The sequence below is a fragment of the Quercus lobata genome, chromosome 1 (genome assembly GCF_001633185.2).
Source record: "Quercus lobata isolate SW786 chromosome 1, ValleyOak3.0 Primary Assembly, whole genome shotgun sequence".
NCBI lineage: Eukaryota > Viridiplantae > Streptophyta > Magnoliopsida > Fagales > Fagaceae > Quercus > Quercus lobata.
In genome coordinates this window covers 9,092,481-9,112,042 of record NC_044904.1, presented here as the reverse complement: position 1 = coordinate 9,112,042, position 19,562 = coordinate 9,092,481, and the positions used below count along the sequence as shown (strand labels likewise).

At 35.4% G+C, this 19,562-nt stretch overlaps 2 protein-coding genes across 3 annotated transcripts; both read left to right on the top strand.

Annotated features, from left to right (window-relative positions):
* The first annotated feature begins 3 nt into the window (after positions 1-3).
* On the top strand, positions 4-2,140 carry LOC115977555 (uncharacterized protein At5g64816-like). Of its 2 annotated transcripts, none has more exons than XM_031099472.1 (2): positions 4-125; positions 1,428-2,140. In XM_031099472.1, exon 2 carries the CDS (start codon positions 1,468-1,470, stop codon positions 1,843-1,845), a length of 378 nt encoding a protein of 125 aa, XP_030955332.1. In that variant the 5' UTR covers positions 4-125; positions 1,428-1,467; the 3' UTR covers positions 1,846-2,140. The 2 variants fall into 2 exon arrangements, with proteins under 2 accessions (XP_030955332.1, XP_030955340.1); XM_031099480.1 differs by having other exon boundaries at positions 4-137.
* Positions 2,141-4,570: 2,430 nt separating this feature from the next.
* On the top strand, positions 4,571-11,889 carry LOC115977536 (protein adenylyltransferase SelO). Its single transcript, XM_031099433.1, has 8 exons — positions 4,571-5,144; positions 6,007-6,116; positions 6,790-6,846; positions 6,939-7,238; positions 7,730-7,977; positions 8,566-8,872; positions 8,960-9,233; positions 11,446-11,889. Exons 1-8 carry the CDS (start codon positions 4,659-4,661, stop codon positions 11,698-11,700), a joined length of 2,037 nt encoding a protein of 678 aa, XP_030955293.1. The 5' UTR covers positions 4,571-4,658; the 3' UTR covers positions 11,701-11,889.
* The last annotated feature ends 7,673 nt before the right edge of the window (positions 11,890-19,562 follow it).

Below are 19,562 nucleotides of genomic sequence, written 5' to 3'. Positions count from 1 at the left end.
CATTCTCGTTCTCTTTCTCAGTCTCAAACTCTCTGTCTCAATGAACTCACTCTAGCTGCTAAAGCAAAACTCACCTCCTTAATCTGATAAAAAAACCAGCTCTTTACACAGTTTCCTTCTTCCAAGTTAGACCCTCTGTCTCTCTCTATCTCTCTTTGCTTCAATAATATGTGTGGAATTCTTTTGGGGTTCTTGTAAATGCTATGATTTTTTTTTTGAGTGTGATTTTTGTTGCTACTGATCTAAATAGGGTGTTCTCTGTTCTTATTTTGTAGCAACCTGAAATGGTTAAAACCCAATTTCCGAATTTTAATTCAGTTTAATGTCTGGTACTAATTTTTGAAATTGGTTTACATTAGTTGGTGTTTGGTTTGATTTGTGACAGTTTTAATGGTTCTTTCTTGTTGGGGTTTGTCTTTAGTTGCTCTTTTATGAATCATAGATGCGCATAGAAAATTTTTGAGTAATTGGCTTTAGTATTGTTCTTAGTGATTATGTGGTAGTACATTGGAATGGTTACTGATAATGTTAGTGTTACTTAGGTGGTTAAGGATGGGGTGGGATTGAGGTATGACTCAGGTTCGGATTTTACCTAGGGAAGAAAAGTTGGCAATAAGTGCTTGATTGGTATAGTTCAATTTTTTACTATTTGAAAATGGGTTGTTTGAAAAAGTTATGTTTCATATTGCCTGAACCAAATGGCTACTGTGGAAGGAGCAAAATAGCTGTATTTTTGAAGATACAAACTGATTCAAGAATCGATCGGTTGGAATCATTGTTGATTAGAACCTTGTTTGATTGGTCTTGTGCCTGGGGTGCTTACAAATAGCAACCCCCTTCTAGATTTCACATAATCACTTAGCTTTGTGCTTAATTCCTTTAGGTTATGGTGTGCTTATCATCATGAACATGAAGTAACCTATTCTATTAATAAATTACCATTATTTATCATAAGACAAATGGACCCTAGAAAAACAGTTTCGTTGTTCTTGCAGCTTAAGAACTTGACTAGTGGATTTCTTGTTAGTATCTTAGATGAGATTCCAAAACCAAGCTGAACAACATAGTCATTTTCATGTTATATCATAATATGATAATCCAGATTTAAAAAAAAAAATTATTATTAATATATGAAAGTATAGTATATATAACGATTTTCCATTTCTATGATAGGTGTGGACATTGAACTTCATGTTGATATCGTTTCTTGATTTCATTTCTTGTAGAATTTCTATTTGCTGCAAACAGTATGATTCTGTTAATTTGACAATATTGCTGCTTTCATTAGAGTTAAAGCCATGACATGAATTTCATGATTTCCATTTTGTGAAGTTTCTTATATTAATCTATGCACTGACATTGAAAATAGAGACTAAGGTGCACATCAAAGTTTGTAACTTTTGTGCTCATTTGTTAAATAAGTGCAGAAGATTAGAAGAAGAGAGGAGCTTGACCTCTGCTTCGGTGATGGTGGAAGTGTGGTGGTCCCTATTCGGGGCTGCTATCCCAGCAGTTATAGCAGGGCAAGCTTTTAGAATGAAGAAAAAGAATGCTGAAGAGCAGAGGCTAAAGAGTGCCAGGGGGAGGGAGAAGAGCTCTGATGACATTTTTGTTTGCGAAAGGGTATGTACATCAAAGAGAATGTTGAAAAAGGTTGGTTCATTCTCAAAGGACCCAATTCGTGATACCTGTGTTACTGTCTGTGGTGTATCTGAGCTCGATGCATGTGCTGATGCCTGTGCTCGCACTGTTTGCGTTAACCAACATCAAGTGCCTAATTGGAATGACGTTTGCTTAAGGAGATGCCAGAGTGAATGTCTGAAACTCTCTGATTCCCGTTCTTAGTGCAATTGTTTTTGTCCCCTCATTTAGAAACCTGACCTGGTATCATAGTGATGGTTGATTCAATTTCTGAAATGTAGAGGGTGTTTGGTACGTGCACTTAAAAACATGTGTTTTGTTGTTTGAAAACATGTGTGGAAATACGTGTGAGTGAAAAAATGTGTGAAAATAAGTGTAATGTTGTTTAAAAACTGAAAACATGTGTTTGAGTTGCCATATCAAATGTGGCTGTAATGTCTGACTCTGAATGTTTTAGTTTATAAACAATTTTAAGCTTCATGAGCTGCAAGAAAGACAATACTGTTTTTCAAGGGTCCAATTTTCTCTGTAAGTGAGATGACGGGAAGTTTAAAATTTTGAGGACCAAAATGAAGTTATAAAAATTTGAGGACCAAATTGAAAACATATCCTAAATATAGGGACCAAAAATGTATTTTTGCCTAGATTATTACACAAGATATTAAAGAAAAAAAAAAAGAAAAAGAGAAAAATATAGGATGCTGCATCTAGATCTTTACCATTTACTTCCCTTTTTCATTTTAATGTTTATCAAGCCTTCACTTTTTAATCAAAATCAAGAGTAACAAACTTCCATTAGATTATTAGATCATATCATATAAAATAAAACCATGTAATTGATCATTCTAAAATTTTCCTCATTCATCAAAGTGAACATACAATCAACTAAAAACTTACCATATGCAAGCAAGTCAACTAATGGTAGTCTTCCTACACTCTTCTAAATCTCCTCACACGTCCCAAAAATTGTCGTCCACCCTAAAAGTGGATGAGGACAATAGACAAAGAACTCATAAGTTGGAAAGAACATGATTTGCAGGCATGAGAGCAAGATCCTCACCCTGTTCATCCATAATGGCCAAACATGTGCATGAATCCCGAAATTCTTGCCCATGAATGAAGCCATTACATCCTCCACGCCCTCCTTATGTAAAATGGAGCAAATTGTAGAGTTGATGACCATATCAGACAGCTATATAAACACTAGGCCACAGGTATGAGAGGAAAACTCCAAAACACTTTGTTAAACATTTGATATTCTGGATTGTGAGTCTGACTTAAGTAGTGGAGTGATTTTATTCGGCACCACCCTTGATGAGGACATAAATAAATATGGTCGTCCATTGCATTGATGAATGAAGAAGCATTTAATGACATATGGCCTGATTTTCGCAGGTCGTAATGTAAGACGAGCCAACTATACATAGGCGTAACGGATGGACCAACGGACAAATATCATTAAGATTGTCATTTATTGCCAATAGAACTAAAAACAATAAAAACGCATTAATCCCCGAAAATGGAGGATGAAGCCTATAAAAGGAAGATAGAGAGAAAGAAAAAGGTACACACAATTTTTAGCTTTACAACTACCAAGTGAATACTCTTCGATTTGAGTAATTGAATAACTCTCTAGTTTGATGTAATTTAGTCATCAGAGAGTTTTTGGCCGACACCACACCAGTGTCCTACTTTGTTTTAAGTTCTTTCTTTGAGGTTGCTTTCCGTATCAACGAAAGCATGACTGTCGAATTTTCAGCTTCATCATTACTAGTGCTACTTCAATTGAGTATTCCCTATTCACTGTGTATTGCAGACCTTCCATTGCTTTGCTTGGACAAGTGGCTCATGAAGATCTTGTGCATCATCAACATCAATCATGCACTATTTGGCCAAGTCAAGGTGAAGCATCCTAATCAAAGATGATAAGGCATGGATCAAACAACTTAGAGCCAAGTATGTTATAAAGATTTTAAGAACATTCCATCTAAAGCTAATGGCTCTTGGGTTTTAAAGTCCATTTTAAACGGTAGGAAATTAATCACTAATGGCTCTTGCTGGAAAGTTGAGTCAGGGTATTAGGCGAATATATTGCAGTCCCTTTGAATCCCTTCAACATTTTAAGCAATATAATATGCATATGTTGAGAATGTGAATCTAGGAGGTATATTAGGTGTTAGAGCTAATCATGCAAAATTTTAGGAGATTAGACAGAGAGAATATATATATATTTTTTTAACTTTTAAAAAAAAGACTTTAGTAGCTGAAATTATTGAAATCAAATAGGACTTCAATCTTTCATGATGAGACAAGCCATTGATAAATTTCTTTTTGGTCTGTCCAATTAGAAGCTGAAGTTATATCGTTGGCACTAAATTTGGCAAGCAGAGCTGGTGTAAGGATTGTGACTATTACAAGTGACTCTTGGTTATGCATTGATGCTTTGAAGGCTCCAAAGGAAAGGATCCCTTGGAGATTGGTTCATTTTGTTTTTAAACCTCTTCAATCTGTTTGTCCTTTTGATTATGGCTTGCCCATGAATTAGCAGGGTGGTCTTTAAGGAATTCTATATATGGTTTCTCTGGTTTGTGGCTTTTGGTTGTCTTAGTTTGCTAAAGTTATATTTTCCCAAAGGTCCGAGCTTAGTTTGTATTTAGTTGATAATAAGAACTAAATTAACGGTAAGTCTTAAAATAACATAGATTAAATTAATTATAAGTTAAAAATATAAGAATCAAAATTGTATAAATTTCAGTCTGAACAGGACTCGATGTACATCACATAACTTGTGCTAATTATAGAATCCACATAGTTGGGTCTTTGTCTAATTTCTAGGTTTGTGGTTGTGATTTAGTCTTGTAATGTACATTCGTGTGTACACTGTACAGGCCGTTACAAACTTCAATAGTCACATATGATTTTTCCACCCGTTCAGAGTCAGACCAAGCACACACACTCAACATAACAACAACTATGATATAGTTTTTAGTCAACATTTCAAAATAAAAAGAAAAAAAATGCTGCTTTCACATATCTCGCAGCTTAAGCCATTTTCACTGTCTTCACTCTCTCCTCCTTTTCCTATTTCTTCTATACCCTTCTTCTCTTCTTCATCTCTATCCTTCACCGCCTTTCGCGTCCCTTCTTCTTCTTCTTCTTCAAAACCCCTTTTCCGTTTTTACCCTTTTCATTCCCTAAAATCTCGACCTTGCCATCCTCCTCCTCCACAAACTTCCGCCTTTTCCTTTGCATGCCACGTCAGTACTAGGGGTTTTCCGATGGACTCGCCGCCGTCACCGGACCTCGCCGAGTCCGCCGTCGACTCCGTGGCTCGTGATTTGAAGAATCAGAGCCTTGATGATGATAAGGTAGAAGAAGCGGGACCTACTTTGTTGAACAGCAACGATAAGAAGAAGAAGAAGAGTCTGGAAGATCTGTGTTGGGACCATTCCTTCGTCACTGCATTGCCTGGTGATCGCAGAACCGATACTATTCCCCGAGAGGTCAACTCTAGCTCTATTTATTTTTTGAAAGTATCTTGCGTTAGGCTTTGTTCGGTTGCTGAGAAAAGAAAAGAAAAAGAGAAGAAAATCATGAAAGTTTTTTTATTATGCTTTTTTTTAAAACTGGATTTTCTTATGCTTTATGCAGCTAGCTCATGTAGAATAATAATTTAGGATATATGTAATTTGAAATGAAATGATTGCTAGTAAATTATAATAATAAAAATAAAAGAAAGAAAGAAGGAATGATTGAGTAATTGAAAATCATGGAATTTTTATATTATGCTTGTAAGGCAAAAATTTTGTTTATATTTTCCTTTATATGTATTTTTGTTGTTGTTGCTGCTAAGAGACTTGTAGCTCAACTGGTTGGCACCTCCTGATGTTACCAATGGAGATATCTAGGGTTCAAATCCACCCAACCCTAGCTATCTAATTATCAAAAATTAAAGAAAGACTGGATTTTGTCTTGCTTTTTCCTTTTATACAAACACTGAATGAAGAGCAATGATTTAGGGTTTGTAAATTTCTAAATTGAAGTGAAATGAGGTGGTTTATAGTGATTTTTGGATTAAGAAAAGATTTGAGTATTTAGAATCTGAATTTGTGCTATAGTGATTTAGTATTTTTGTATTATAGTGCTATCGAATAAAGAACAATATGTTAAGATTTTGAACTAAGAAATGACCTAATTGCTAGTGTTTTATTTTATTTTTAAATTTAGGAATGAATGAGGGAAGAGCAGGTAATAGGAGTTTGTAATCTTGGGCCAGAGATTGGTGCTATGTTTTGTGCATATTGATCTGATGGCTGTGATTCAATGAACTTGTTGATTCAATGGTTGTGTGCTTTTGTTTTTTAGGTTTTGCACGCTTGTTATACGAAAGTGTTGCCATCGGCTGAAGTGGAGAACCCTCAGCTTGTTGCATGGTCAGAATCGGTTGCAGAGTTGCTTGAGTTGGATCCTCAAGAGTGAGTTTTCTTGTTTCTTTTGTGCCCTGGCATGTCGGAGCGTGTGTTGATGTGTTCTTGAGACTATTTATAATTGAATCTAAGAATGTATTTGGAAGAAATTTTTTAGGAAGACTGGCTTATATGTCCATTTCAAAGTTAATGAGTTATGTTTATTTTTAAAATGACCATTTCATGCATATAGAGAATGGTACTTTTGGAAAAGTTATCGGTTATCACCATTAAGTGTACTTTAAAGTCATATGGTAAACACGGTGTTGTTAGTTCTACTTTGTGATGCGATACAGATTATCCTAGGTTTTGATTATTGCCTGTGGATGCCTTTGTGGTTAGCTATTAGAATGTCTGATGCATCCATGTGGACTTTAGCAGCTTGCCATATGAGCTTTAGTTTGCTACAATCCATCCTTTATTAAGTCAATGAGTTCTAGCTCAAATGGAATTCCTTCGTTCCATGGTAATGGGATGGAGGGTGGGGTTGTGGGTTCAAGTCTTATGGGGTGTGTGTGTAACTTACCAACTAAAGAAAAAAAAAATCCTTGATCATTTATCAATTTCATGAGTTCTTTTCACCATTTTCATGGATTATGCCGAGGTCTACGTCTTTGCTGTCTGCAGTAGCTATATCATAATCCATTTGGACTAACAATGGAATCTTGTTCTGGAATTTCAGATTTGAAAGGCCAGATTTCCCTCTTTTATTTTCTGGGGCAGAACCTTTGGCAGGAGCGTAAGTGTTTTCACTTAAGTTTTTGTTACAAGAATCATAATCTAGCCCTTGATAACTTTTCATCCAACCCTGATTGATCTTCATCTGTACAGCTTGCCCTATGCTCAGTGCTATGGCGGGCATCAGTTTGGGATGTGGGCTGGACAGTTGGGTGATGGTCGGGCAATAACTCTTGGAGAGATAATTAATTCTAAGTCTGAAAGGTGGGAACTGCAGCTTAAAGGTGCTGGGAAGACTCCTTACAGCCGGTTTGCAGATGGCCTTGCTGTGCTCCGTAGTAGCATCCGAGAGTTCCTTTGCAGTGAAGCAATGCATAGTCTGGGAATTCCAACAACTCGTGCACTTTGTCTTGTCACAACAGGAAAAAATGTGTCTCGAGACATGTTTTATGAGTAAGTTCATAGAATTTTATTTATGATGAATATCTGGCTCATGTATACCTTCATCTGTTTCACACCTTGTTCCCATATTCCTGTTTCTTGTATTTTAATGCATAATTCTCTTTAGGGATAGACTGGGACATAGAATTCTTTTGCCATGTGAGATCTTAAGGATTCAGAATTTAAACGAGTAACTTATTTACTGAAACAAATGAGTAAGTTCAAGTTTTTGAGTAGAATAAAAATTTTGCTCTCTTTTTTTTTCCCTTTGTTCCTTTTATTTTCTTTGGATTTTCAGAATTTCAGTACTTTTAGTTTGGACCCGCACTACATTTAACTAGTTCTAGTTAATCCTCTGGGATAGGCAAATTCTAGGGTTTATTATAAAATTTACCTGGATTATGATTTAAAGTGGTAGCACTTAGTCTTGTATTAGTTACTCTTGGTTATACTACATAGACATGGTTAATCACGTGGATACTAATTTACGTTTTCATTTGAAGTGGCAATCCAAAGGACGAGCCTGGTGCAATTGTTTGTAGAGTTTCCCAATCCTTCCTGCGGTTTGGATCATACCAAATACATGCCTTTAGAGGGAAAGAGGACTTTGGAATTGTTCGTGCTTTGGCAGACTATGCCATCAGGCACCACTTTCCTCATATAGAGAACATGAGCAGAAGTGAGAGTTTATCTTTTGACACAGGCAATGAAGATCATTCAGTTGTGGATCTAACTTCAAACAAATATGCAGGTACTGAATTTTCATTTTGAGAATAATGTTATTGTTGCAAGTGGCATAGATGATAAATTTAGCACACATGAGAACTGCAGGGTTTGCAAATCATAATTTTCTGATTTATTGAACTCCTGTGGCCTTATCTGACAGCTATAAAAGCATGAGTTGACTTGACCATGTGCTACGACATTGATGTTGTTTTGTTTTTGATTTGGATACTTGTTTGGGATACTTGGTTGATGGTGTTGGAGAATGCTACAGGGTACTCAGCTGGACCAGCTTAGTTGACCCTACGAATAGCATTGCGGTATTGTAGCTTTATAAATTGTGCTTGGAAAATTCACCATTGCATTTGCACATATAGCACCAATTTGTAATCCTTATCTTTCTCTTCCTTAAGTTGTCAATTGTCAAAATTTTACCCAAAGCTGCAATCCATACAAAGAAGGCAACTCTCAGAGGGGCCTTTGATCTATTCTGACTTTTCTTTTCCTTGTGTAGTCGATGGTATGTACATTCACAGTTGAAGAAAAATTAAATTATCATGGACAATGATTCTAACTATTTGTTTCCCTTTTTGTGTCCAATGGTGGTTTTAATCAGCTTGGATAGTGGAAATTGCTGAGCGTACTGCTTCCTTGGTTGCACGCTGGCAGGGTGTTGGGTTTACTCACGGTGTGCTGAATACCGACAATATGAGCATTTTGGGTCTCACCATTGATTATGGTCCTTTTGGATTTCTGGATGCTTTTGATCCAAGTTACACACCCAATACAACTGATCTTCCTGGGAGAAGATACTGTTTTGCAAATCAGCCTGATATTGGCTTATGGAATATTGCTCAGTTCACGTCAACTCTATCTTCTGCTGAGTTGATAAATGAGAAAGAGGCAAACTATGCCATGGAAAGGTAGTTTTTATCCCTTAAACTTCTTCTAAAAGAAATTAAAATGTATATGGTGGTTTATGGAAGATTTTTTGTATTGACTTGTTACAGATATGGAACCAAATTTATGGATGAGTATCAAGCTATAATGACCAAGAAACTCGGGCTTCCAAAGTATAATAAACAGTTGATCAGTAAACTTCTAAATAATTTGGCTGTTGACAAAGTAGATTACACAAATTTCTTTCGGTTGCTTTCAAATATCAAAGCAGATCCCAGCATTCCCGAAGAGGAGTTGTTGGTCCCACTGAAGGCTGTTTTGTTAGATATTGGCAAGGAGCGCAAGGAGGCATGGATCACCTGGGTTAAAGTCTACATAGAGGAGGTACGATGATTTTTTTGACACTCATCAACCACCTTCTCAAAAAAGATGATTTTTTTTTTGGGTGGTCTGAATATCCATTTTCCATAAAATTGCATTCATTTCCTTAGTTCTGTGTGGTACACGCATACACATGTGCCCTGTTCTTGGGCTCTTTTTTTCATTTCTGCGACTGTATATGTCATTTTCTTTTGTGATTTAGCATGATGACACAGCAGTCAGTTGGAGATCTCAAAATATGTATGCCTCCCAATGTTACCTCTAGAATTCTAATTGCAATTAAAATTTCAGCACTAGATCAGCTTAACAGGTTGTTGTTGAGGAGGGCAGACCATTGTGGAGCTTAGGTTCTCCTCATAAAGTTTTTTTGACCTAAAGCTTAAGGGCCATTATCTAGTCCTTGTCCTGCCAAGAGAGCTTGAATGAAGCAGCTGGTATTCTCATTATCAAACATGCACACTTATGCCTGACAAGCTGCACCATACAATACCCCCTATTAACGTAGTTTCCTGGACTGCCTGGTCTGAACCACCAAAATAGGTGTTTGACTTCCTAAAGTATAAATAATTTCTAAGAGATAGTGGTTAAGTTCCTCTACATTGAGAACTTTCACACAATTAGGTTGTTCTTCCGATGAAGTTTGACTCAAATGGAACTTCACTCTCTCATATGAATAGGTGGAGGATTAGGTCATGAGTTTAAAACTCACCATGTGTATGAGTAATTTATCATTAAAAAGTTTTGGATGAATTGATTCAAGGGATACCAAATGGGAAAAGATTTTTAGCAAGTGAGACCTAAATGGTCATATTGAAAAAGATAGTGGGGGTTTTAAAAAGTTCATGGAGGCCAGGGGAAGTAAGGATCGAATCAGGAGATGCTATTTTAGACTTTGTAACAATGTATAATTTGATATTAACAAACACTTGGTTTAAGAAGATGGAGGACAAACTTTTCAAAAAGAAACATTAGTCAAATAGATTTTAGTCGATGTAAAGATTGTAAGGTGATACTATGAGTGAGTATAACCACTCAACAGAGGCTGGTACTACTAGATAGTAGTATTAGAAGATGAAAAATTAGAGATATTAGATAGACAAACCCAAGAATTAGGTGATGGGGTTTGAAGGGAGAGAAACAAAACGTGTTTAAAGATTAAATGAATAAAGAAGGCAAGTGGCATCTTGATGAAGATGTTGATTGGATGTGGAATGAAATGGCAGTATTAAAAGATTGGCTAAAGACGTGCTTGGATAATCTAAGAGATGCGAGCGGCCAACTAAGGGGACTTGGCAGTGGAATAAAGGAAGTTCAAGCAACAATTAGATTAAAGAGAGAGCTATAGAAGCCTAACTAGATGTAGAGACAACGCTGCATATGAAAATTATAAAGTGGCGAAGAGGCAAGTAAAGAAGTTTGTCGAATAAGCAATGTAGGGCTTATGGTGAAATATATAGCAAGTTGGGGACAAATGATGCAGAAGAGAATATTTACAAATTTGCTAAGACAATGGAAATGAAAAGAAGAGACCTGAATGGTGTTAACTGCATTAAAGATGATCAAAGAGTACTAACAAAAGAAGGGGAGATTAAAGAGAGATTTAACGAGAAGCCCTCTTTGAGTCTTGAATCTCTCTCTCTCTCTCATGCATGCATGCCTTGTCTTTTCCCTTTTTTTTTGTTTTTTTTATTTTTTATTTTTTTTTTACGATTTCTCATTTCTTGTGGACATTATCACTACCTGCTCGTGATGTCATTCATCACTTATAAGTATGTGCCCCATTGAAAACACACTGTAAGATGATAATTAGCAGTGCTTGAAGTATTTGGTTTGAAATGTTTGGTTAACTCCAGTATCAATGATTTACCAAGATGAACAAAAGCATGATCTTTGTAACTGTAGGGTTAGCCATGAAGGTGAAAGAACATGCTACTATCATAACCATTCCAATTTCAATCATTACCTCCATATTCTTGGAAAACACAATTAGAATTATAATTTACATAAAAAGGGTGTAGTTTTTAGGAAACTAGCTTGCCATGCGCTTCCCATTACCTCAGTCACGTTAATAATTTTATAATCAATTCTAGCAATTTAAATCTTTATCTCATATTCCTATATAGTAGTCCTGTCAAAACAGCATGGACAGGGAAGTGTAATATATAGAGCTATATATACTAGTTATTTTTTTCACTGAACTCTTCTATTTTCGCAGCTGGCTGCTAGTGGAATCTCAGATGAGGAGCGGAAGGTCTCAATGGATGCAGTGAACCCTAAATATGTACTCAGGAACTACCTATGTCAGAGTGCCATCGACGTAGCTGAATCTGGTGATTTTGGAGAAGTCCGAAGGCTGCTTAAATTGATGGAACGACCATATGACGAGCAACCGGGAATGGAAAAATATGCTCGCTTGCCCCCTGCTTGGGCCTATAGGCCTGGTGTTTGCATGCTTTCTTGTTCGTCATGAGTCAGGCTGTTTGATCATAATATTATACAGATATCAAAGAGAGGAGTGCAACCAGTATTTTTTCTACTTTCCTTGTCTTTTTGGCTATCAATAACTTGTTGTATGTAAATATATTTATATAGTCAAATTCAGTTTTTGTTTTCCACAATAAAGCGAGGAAGTGGCATACCTGATACTCTTGTTTTTTCATTTTTTTTTTTAATGCAGTTTTATTAATTTTATTGGGGTAAATTGGGTAATTATACTAAACTCACCTGTGGTTTGACCCGAAATCACTTTGCCTACTTGTGTTTTAAAAAGTGTCACTTTATCCACCTAAGGTATGTTCCGTTTGTTTTTTGCAACCTACCTTTGTAAAAATCAGGAGTAAATAGGTATTTTTGCTCAAATTTTATCTCTTTTCTTCTAAAACAAAAAATAGCACAAAAATGCAAGAGAAACAAGATCAAGAAGTGGTATTGGTCTCTCTCTCAATTCACATAAATCCTGAACGTGAAAAACATACCCAAAAAAATAAAACCCAGATCAACCTACCCAAATAACCGAACAGTACAATGTTGCCCTTCAATCAACCAAACAAAACACTATGACCTGACTCAATCAAATATGTTATATATACATGATTTTCTCATCTTATTTGTGGGTTTAGTGCAACTTAGATCGCTGAAGGAGATCTTGTACTGAAAATGATGTTGATGAAATTCATAAATCAAATGGAAAGCTGTGCTGAGCTCTACTGAACGAAGAAGTGCAGGAAGTGATAAATATGTGTAATGGTCTTGAGGACCATGCGTTGCATGAACTAACAATACACAAATACACAGTGCTCCATAAGGCCACTTACTCAAAACAAGCTAACCTGGTGCTAAAAATAGCTTTTGTTCCTGCAAGAAGAAGATGGAGGTTGTTCTTTGTGGGGACATGTCTGTGAAGGGAGAGGTGAAAACACCCAAATATAAGAGTTTTGAATACAGGGAGAGGTGAAATTAGGAGTTTTGAATATAGGTCCAAATATTAATTTTCACAAAACTCTCCCTTTTGATCTTGTTTCTCTTGCATTTTTGTGCTATTTTTTTGTTTTGGGAAGAGAGAGATATAAAATTTGAGTAAAAATACCTATTTACCCCTAATTTTAACAGAGATGAGTTACGGAAAATAAACAAAACATACCTCAGGTGGGTAAATTGACACTTTTTAAATCACGGGTAAGTAAAGTGATTTCGGGCCAAATCACAGGTAGGTTTAGTGTAATTACCCCAATTTTATATGATAGGAGACATTATTTGTTTTTTTGTATTAACGTTTTGATCAGCCCCTGATTGGAAGCATGGAAGAGTGCAAAACATTTATCCTCTAAATATCAATTCCCAAGATTTTGGGATTAAAATTTGGTTGATGTAACTTGTAATGATATCTAATCTAGATTAAAATATGTGGGGGAAGATGACTATTTAGTGATTTTTTTTTTTCCTAAATAGCCATTTTTGAAAATTTTAATTTATGATGTCTATTCTATAATGATTATTATTTATTACAAGTCTATGATAGCAATCGGTTTTAAGGTGTAGTCAAAGTTTGAGTCACAAATCTCTTATTCGAAAATAAAAAGTTTTACCAGTTGAGTTAACTACATAGTTGTTACAAAAGCTAACTTGTACATTTGCATAGCTAAAAGACAATCCATTTAATAAACAAGAGTACCCAAAAAAAAATAAAAAAAAAAGCATATTCCTCAATTATTTTTTTGAAAGATAGTCCATTTAACAAAGAAGAGTACCAGTGGGTTCCAGTTAACTCAATTGGTAAAGTCTTTGATGGTTGTATAAGAGATCTGGGGTTCAATCCCCACTTACACCAAAAACTGATTGGTGTTTTGGTCTGATGATAAAGAGTCATCATAAGAAGCAGACGCAATAGATTGAGACTCTCTCTCAAAAAAAGAGCATATTCCTTAATTTTTTTTTTTCAAAGGTAATTTCAACCTATAATATTCGCTTTTGATGATTGCTTTTTATCATTAAACCAAGAGATCAATTTGATTTTTGGTATAGGCGGAGATCAAATTCCAAATTTCTTATTGATTATTTTGGTACTAATATTTCACATGTTTTGAATTATACCCTGTAGTTAATATTAATATCTCTATGTCACCCCATTGTAACAAAAGTTAATTTTTATATTTAAATAGAAATAGTCGCAGATCCACATGATGCATTAAAATAAATAATTATTTTATAATTATAATATAATGTATAATTTGTTCTCTAAAATTTGTTGAAGTTAATTTTTTTCTTCCTAAAAATTAAACAATTGCTATTCGGTCCAATTAGGTCTACTTCAATTCACTTTGGTCCCATTTAGTCCAATTTGATCCACTTGGTCAATTTCGGTCCCTTCAGTCCATTTTGGACTAACTGGGCCTTAAATTGATTCTTTTTGTGAGTTGCTTTTTCAAGTTTAACTCAAAAAATTCATTTTTTTCTTAATTTTTGGGTTGAAAAGTATGAAATTTTATTATATTTGGCTAAAATTTAGTTTTGAGTTAAAAAAAATAAACATTATAAATTAGAAATAGGAGCCCTAAAAATGATAAATATTCAAAATTTCTATTCAGTCCACTTCGGTTGGCTTTGGTTATATTTGGTCCACTTTGGTCACATTGGTCCTATTCTATCTACCTCAGTTCTATTCGGTTCACATTGGTCCTATTCTGTCCATTCTGTTCACTTCAGTCCTATTCAGTCTAATATGGTCTAATTTAGTCCTATTCGGTTCAATTTGTTCTATTTGGTCCATTATGTCCACTTTGGTCCTAATCTGTCAATTCGTTCTTATTCGGTCCACTTCGGTCCCCTTCAATCTTATTCTGTCACTGTTCTATTCAGTCCATTTCGGTCCTATTCGGTCCACCTTGTTCCCATTTGGTCATATTCTACCCATTTGGTCCACTTCGGTCCATTTGTATCTACTTCAGTTCATTTTTTTGCACTTACATATAGGGAAAAGACATGCTTGTGTTGAGAATGCCTATTCTAAATTCAAATTTATTATATATATATATATATATATATATATATATATAAAACTAAATTTCAAAATCGTGATATCTAAAATCATAAATATGGTACTTATTAATGCTACACTTTTGTTGAGCCACATTAATGTAGTATTTCAATCCACTTTGGTCCTGCTAAATTTAAGTGAAAGAATTTCTAAATCTAACACTTTGTTTGGATTGAGGGGGAGGGAGGGGGAGTAGAGTAGGGTAGAGTAAAATGTGCCTAAAATTAGCCAACTCTACTCTATTCTCCTCCACTCCCCTTCCCTCCCTTCTAATCCAAATGGGCCCTAAGGCTATGAATATACAAATCCAAACTTTAGGGCAGATACTCATTTGTTTTAATATCATTACTTTTAAATAAATTGCATGAGGTTGATTATACTTTCAAGCAAAATAAATAAATAAATAAATGTGTGTGTGTGTGTATGTGTGTGTGTGTGAGATTTTTATTTAAGTAAATTATTCAAATTATTCATTCTCTTAAAAGAGATTATTATGATAATCAAAACTCATAAAAAACTTATATTGAATATGTATAATTTATTATCTAAAATTTTATTGTAGATAATTTGTTCTCCCTAAAAATTAAACAATTTCAAAAAGTAATTTCCATCACTCTATGTTTACAAATATATAATTTTATCATTTTTGATGTTTTTGATTGATATTATTCTTTTATGAAATGGTCTACATTCTTCTAACTATTTTTATGCATTATACTTTTCTAATTTCTTTTGGTACAATAAAATTTTTTAAGTTTCAAAGTTATTATTCAAATTCTCATTCTCTTTAGGAGATTATTATGATAACCAAAACTTATCATATAATTACAATTGATATTACTCAAATAATTAATAATACTCTCAACTTAAACCTGTATTTTGCCATTCTTAAGTAAGTACACCAAATTGGACCGAAGTGAACTGAAATGGACCAAACGGACCAAATAGACTGAAGTGGACTGAATAAACCAAATTGGACTGCATAGACCTAAGTGAACTAAATAGACCAAATTAGATCAAATAGATCTAAGTTGACTCTATGGACTAAATTGGACCGAATAGATCAAAGTGGACTGAATGGACCAAACCCCCAAATTTCTTATTAATTATTTTGGTACTAATATTTGACATGTTCTGAATATTAATATCTCAATGTCACCCCATTGTAACAAAAGTTAATTTTTATGTTTAAATAGAATTTGATGACATGACAAATAGTTTGTTTGTAGCCAATAGAACATAGTGTGGCATGCAGGTATAGAAGGGGCTGATTGAGATTTGTATATGGACCTAAGGGGTGGTCCACAAATTGTACCACACTACCACCGCTGGTGATAGTAGGAATTTTGCAGATCAGTGGGCAGTAATTTATGTATTTTTATATCAATAACAATAAGTATATATGACCAATTATGTATTTTTATACCACAAAGTATGACCACGATCAGTAGTGGGCATGGCATGAATTTTAATGATTTTTGAAGTTGAAATTACCTAGATCTTTCGCCAACATCCCACGTGAATCAGTGATGATGCCAGTTTATGAAAATTCAGAAAGTAGAATATAACAGGCTGTGTGAACCCAATGAAAAGATGCAAAATGTCCAATGGTTCCCCAATCTCCATTTATATTTGGAAGAACATAATAGTATCAATCATGGTTGCTTACTTGCTTATACAATGCCTTATTTATTAGACAGACCATAAATGCCACCCTACTGTCCTAAAGCACTTGCTCCCATCCCAAGTGATGAAGACGCTCTTGCATTCCAGCTTAATTCGGTGGATGAATGAATACAACTTCTGTAACAGTCGTGTGAAACTAAAGATAGATTCTTTAACAATATAAGAAAAGTTGGGACAGTATGAATTTCAAGTTGATCGAGCTGTTAATTAACTAAGCTTTCATAGCATTACTTCAATTTGAAGCTTTCATTTCATACCATTCTTTAAGTTTAAGCTTTAAGCTTTCATTTCATAGCATATATACTTCACCCAATAACAACCCGTCTCTCTCAATAGCGTTCATCTACCATTCAGAAATAGATAATGTAATGTTTTGTCTTTTATGAAACTGTGAATATGTGAATTGATCTCATCCACTATAAATACCCTTCAATCCCTCATTTTCTTTTTATCTCAGAAAGTAGAGACTTGAAAGTTGGCCTCCTTGGATGTTGAATGACTTCTCTCATTTTTGGCAGAACGATATGAGAGAAATCATTCACATCCAAGGAGGTCAACTTGGGAACCAAATCGGTGCCAAGTTCTGAAAAAGGGTTTCCACCGAGCATACTCTCCACTTCAAGCTGAGAGTGTGGACGTGTACTGGATGAAGCAAACTGTGGAAGACTTGTGCCTCTGCCAATTTTGATGGAATTGAAGCCCGGGACTATGGATAGCGTCAAGTCTGGTCCATATGGCACGATCTTCGGCCAGACAGACAACTTGATCTTTGGAATATTGTGAATGCCTACAAGTACACAAGGTATACGTTATTTAATTTGAAATATGAAATATGGATATGATCAGTAAATTCCATCTATACGACCATGTTTAAGAGGAAGGTTTTTTTTTTTTTTTTTTTTTGCAGTGGTATATACTGAGGAAGGGATGGATGAGATGGAGTTCTACTGAGGCAGAGAGCAACATGAATGATCTGGTTGCAGAGTATCAGCAGTATGAAGATGCAACTTCTGTCTATTGCTAGAAAACATGGGCACGGACACGGGTATTACATAGCAACATCAGCAGTTTTTGAAAACTGGCCTAAGATCAAGTTGTCTGTCTGGCCTGAAGATAGTGCCATATGGACCAGACTTGACACTATCCATGGTCCCTGGCTCCAAGTCCATCAAAATTGGCACGAGACACAAGTCTTCCACAATTTGCTACACCTAGCACACGTCCACACCGCTTGAAGTGGAGAGTATGCTCGGTGGAAACCAGTTCCCAGAATTTGGCACCGATTTGGTTCCCATGTTGACCCCCTTGGATGTTGAATGATTTCTCTCATTTTTGGCAGAACAGGTACGACACTTTGAATGAAGTGTTAGCGCATCCTAAGTTTGCTGGTAAGGAGGGAAAAAATGAAGATGAGAAAGAAGAGTAGTAATGAAGTTTTAACGCCTGATCAAATGGGTTATTGAGGAACTTGTTATATATTATGTTCTGCTGTACGCACGCATAATTATTTCTGATAATGTTAGTAAGAACGCTATGTTTCTGTGGGTTGTTCTGCTGTTTGAATGAATCTGATCCTTTGTTGTTGTTGTTGTTTTTTTTTTTGAGAGGAAAACTCAAATTTCATTAACTGAAACTTAAATTGAAATACAACAGAGGATAGAAGGAACATAAAAGACATAACAGATTATTAACATTTAGCCCTATCAATAAGGGGGAGAATTTGCAGCATTGGTGGGTCTATTCCTTCCCAGGTCTGAGTAGCCCCAGCAGCTTTTGCTATCTGTGCTAATTCATGTGCAACCCTGTTGTATTCCCTTTTCAGATGCTTCATTTTCCAGCTTCCAAAAGCCCTTAGCAAGCCTGTGATTCCTTGAATAATTGATCCCAGTTCTCCAATGTTTGAGCTTGTATTGACAGCGTGAACTACTGAGAGAGAGTCCGACTCGATGATAACTTGAATAAGTTCTCTTTCACGGGCTAGGAGGACACCTTCTTCGACTGCAATAGCTTCAGTAGTTTCTGCCTCATACATTCCATTCATCACCTTGCTCCTAGCTGCCACTACCATGCCTCTGCAGTCACGGATTACCACACCTACACTGGACAGACTTCTACTCCCATCGGTTGCTTCATCAACATTTATCTTGTAAAAACCTGGAGGTGGTGCTATCCAACCAACTTCAGGAGGCTGCTGTCTAAGCTGGATTACCATCATAGCTCCTTTGTAGTCATTTTGGATCACTTGATTTCTGTTATACCAGATGGACCAAGCCGTGGCAAAGAGTGTTTCAAGATCATGATGGGTGCCTGCATCCAAAATCTGCAATGCAACATCCACAAAGTTTTTTTTTCTCTGCCAATAGGGCTTATCGGGCAAGCATGCCAATTCCACCAAACATCCCAAAGTCTATCACAGTATAGAAGGGCATGACTAGTGCTTTCTAATGCTTTCTCACATAATGGGCATTTCGCTTCAGTGTTTATCCCTCTCTTGTTCAGATTCAATCTCGTCGGCAGAATCTGATTCTTTGTTGACCAAACATTAAAAAAAAAAAGACTTTAATAATAAGTTTTAGTAGTACATGATTTGCTTTCATTAATAATCTTTGGAATTTAACCGGGCTTAAACTCATTTACTCTCCCAATATCAGGGTTAAATGAAACTGTTTTGAGATTTTAAGGTCTAAGAAAAAGAAGGGAGGAAGGTGCAAAGAAGTATTAAACAAAAAGGAAAAAGAAAAAATGGCAGGCTAGATCATGGTCAAAACCTACTTTTAGAACACTGATTGCGTGCTTTGCTTTTTGTGTAACTTTCTTTTTCAATTAATGAAGTATTATTTATTTATAAAAAAAGATCACAAACCAACGACTAGGGAACTAGGGAAGTTTTAAATAGTTTGGTTGGTGAAATAGAAAATATCACATTTGTTGAGACGAATAGCCTAGGTGATAACAAATTCACTCGGTTATTTTGGGTGAATAGCCTAGGTGATAACATAGTCCCCCGATTATTTTATGAAACGAAAAATAAAATGGTTCTTAAACAAGTTGAATATAATTAGTTAATTACACGGTTTATGAAAACATAAAGATCCACAATTTTATATTAAAAA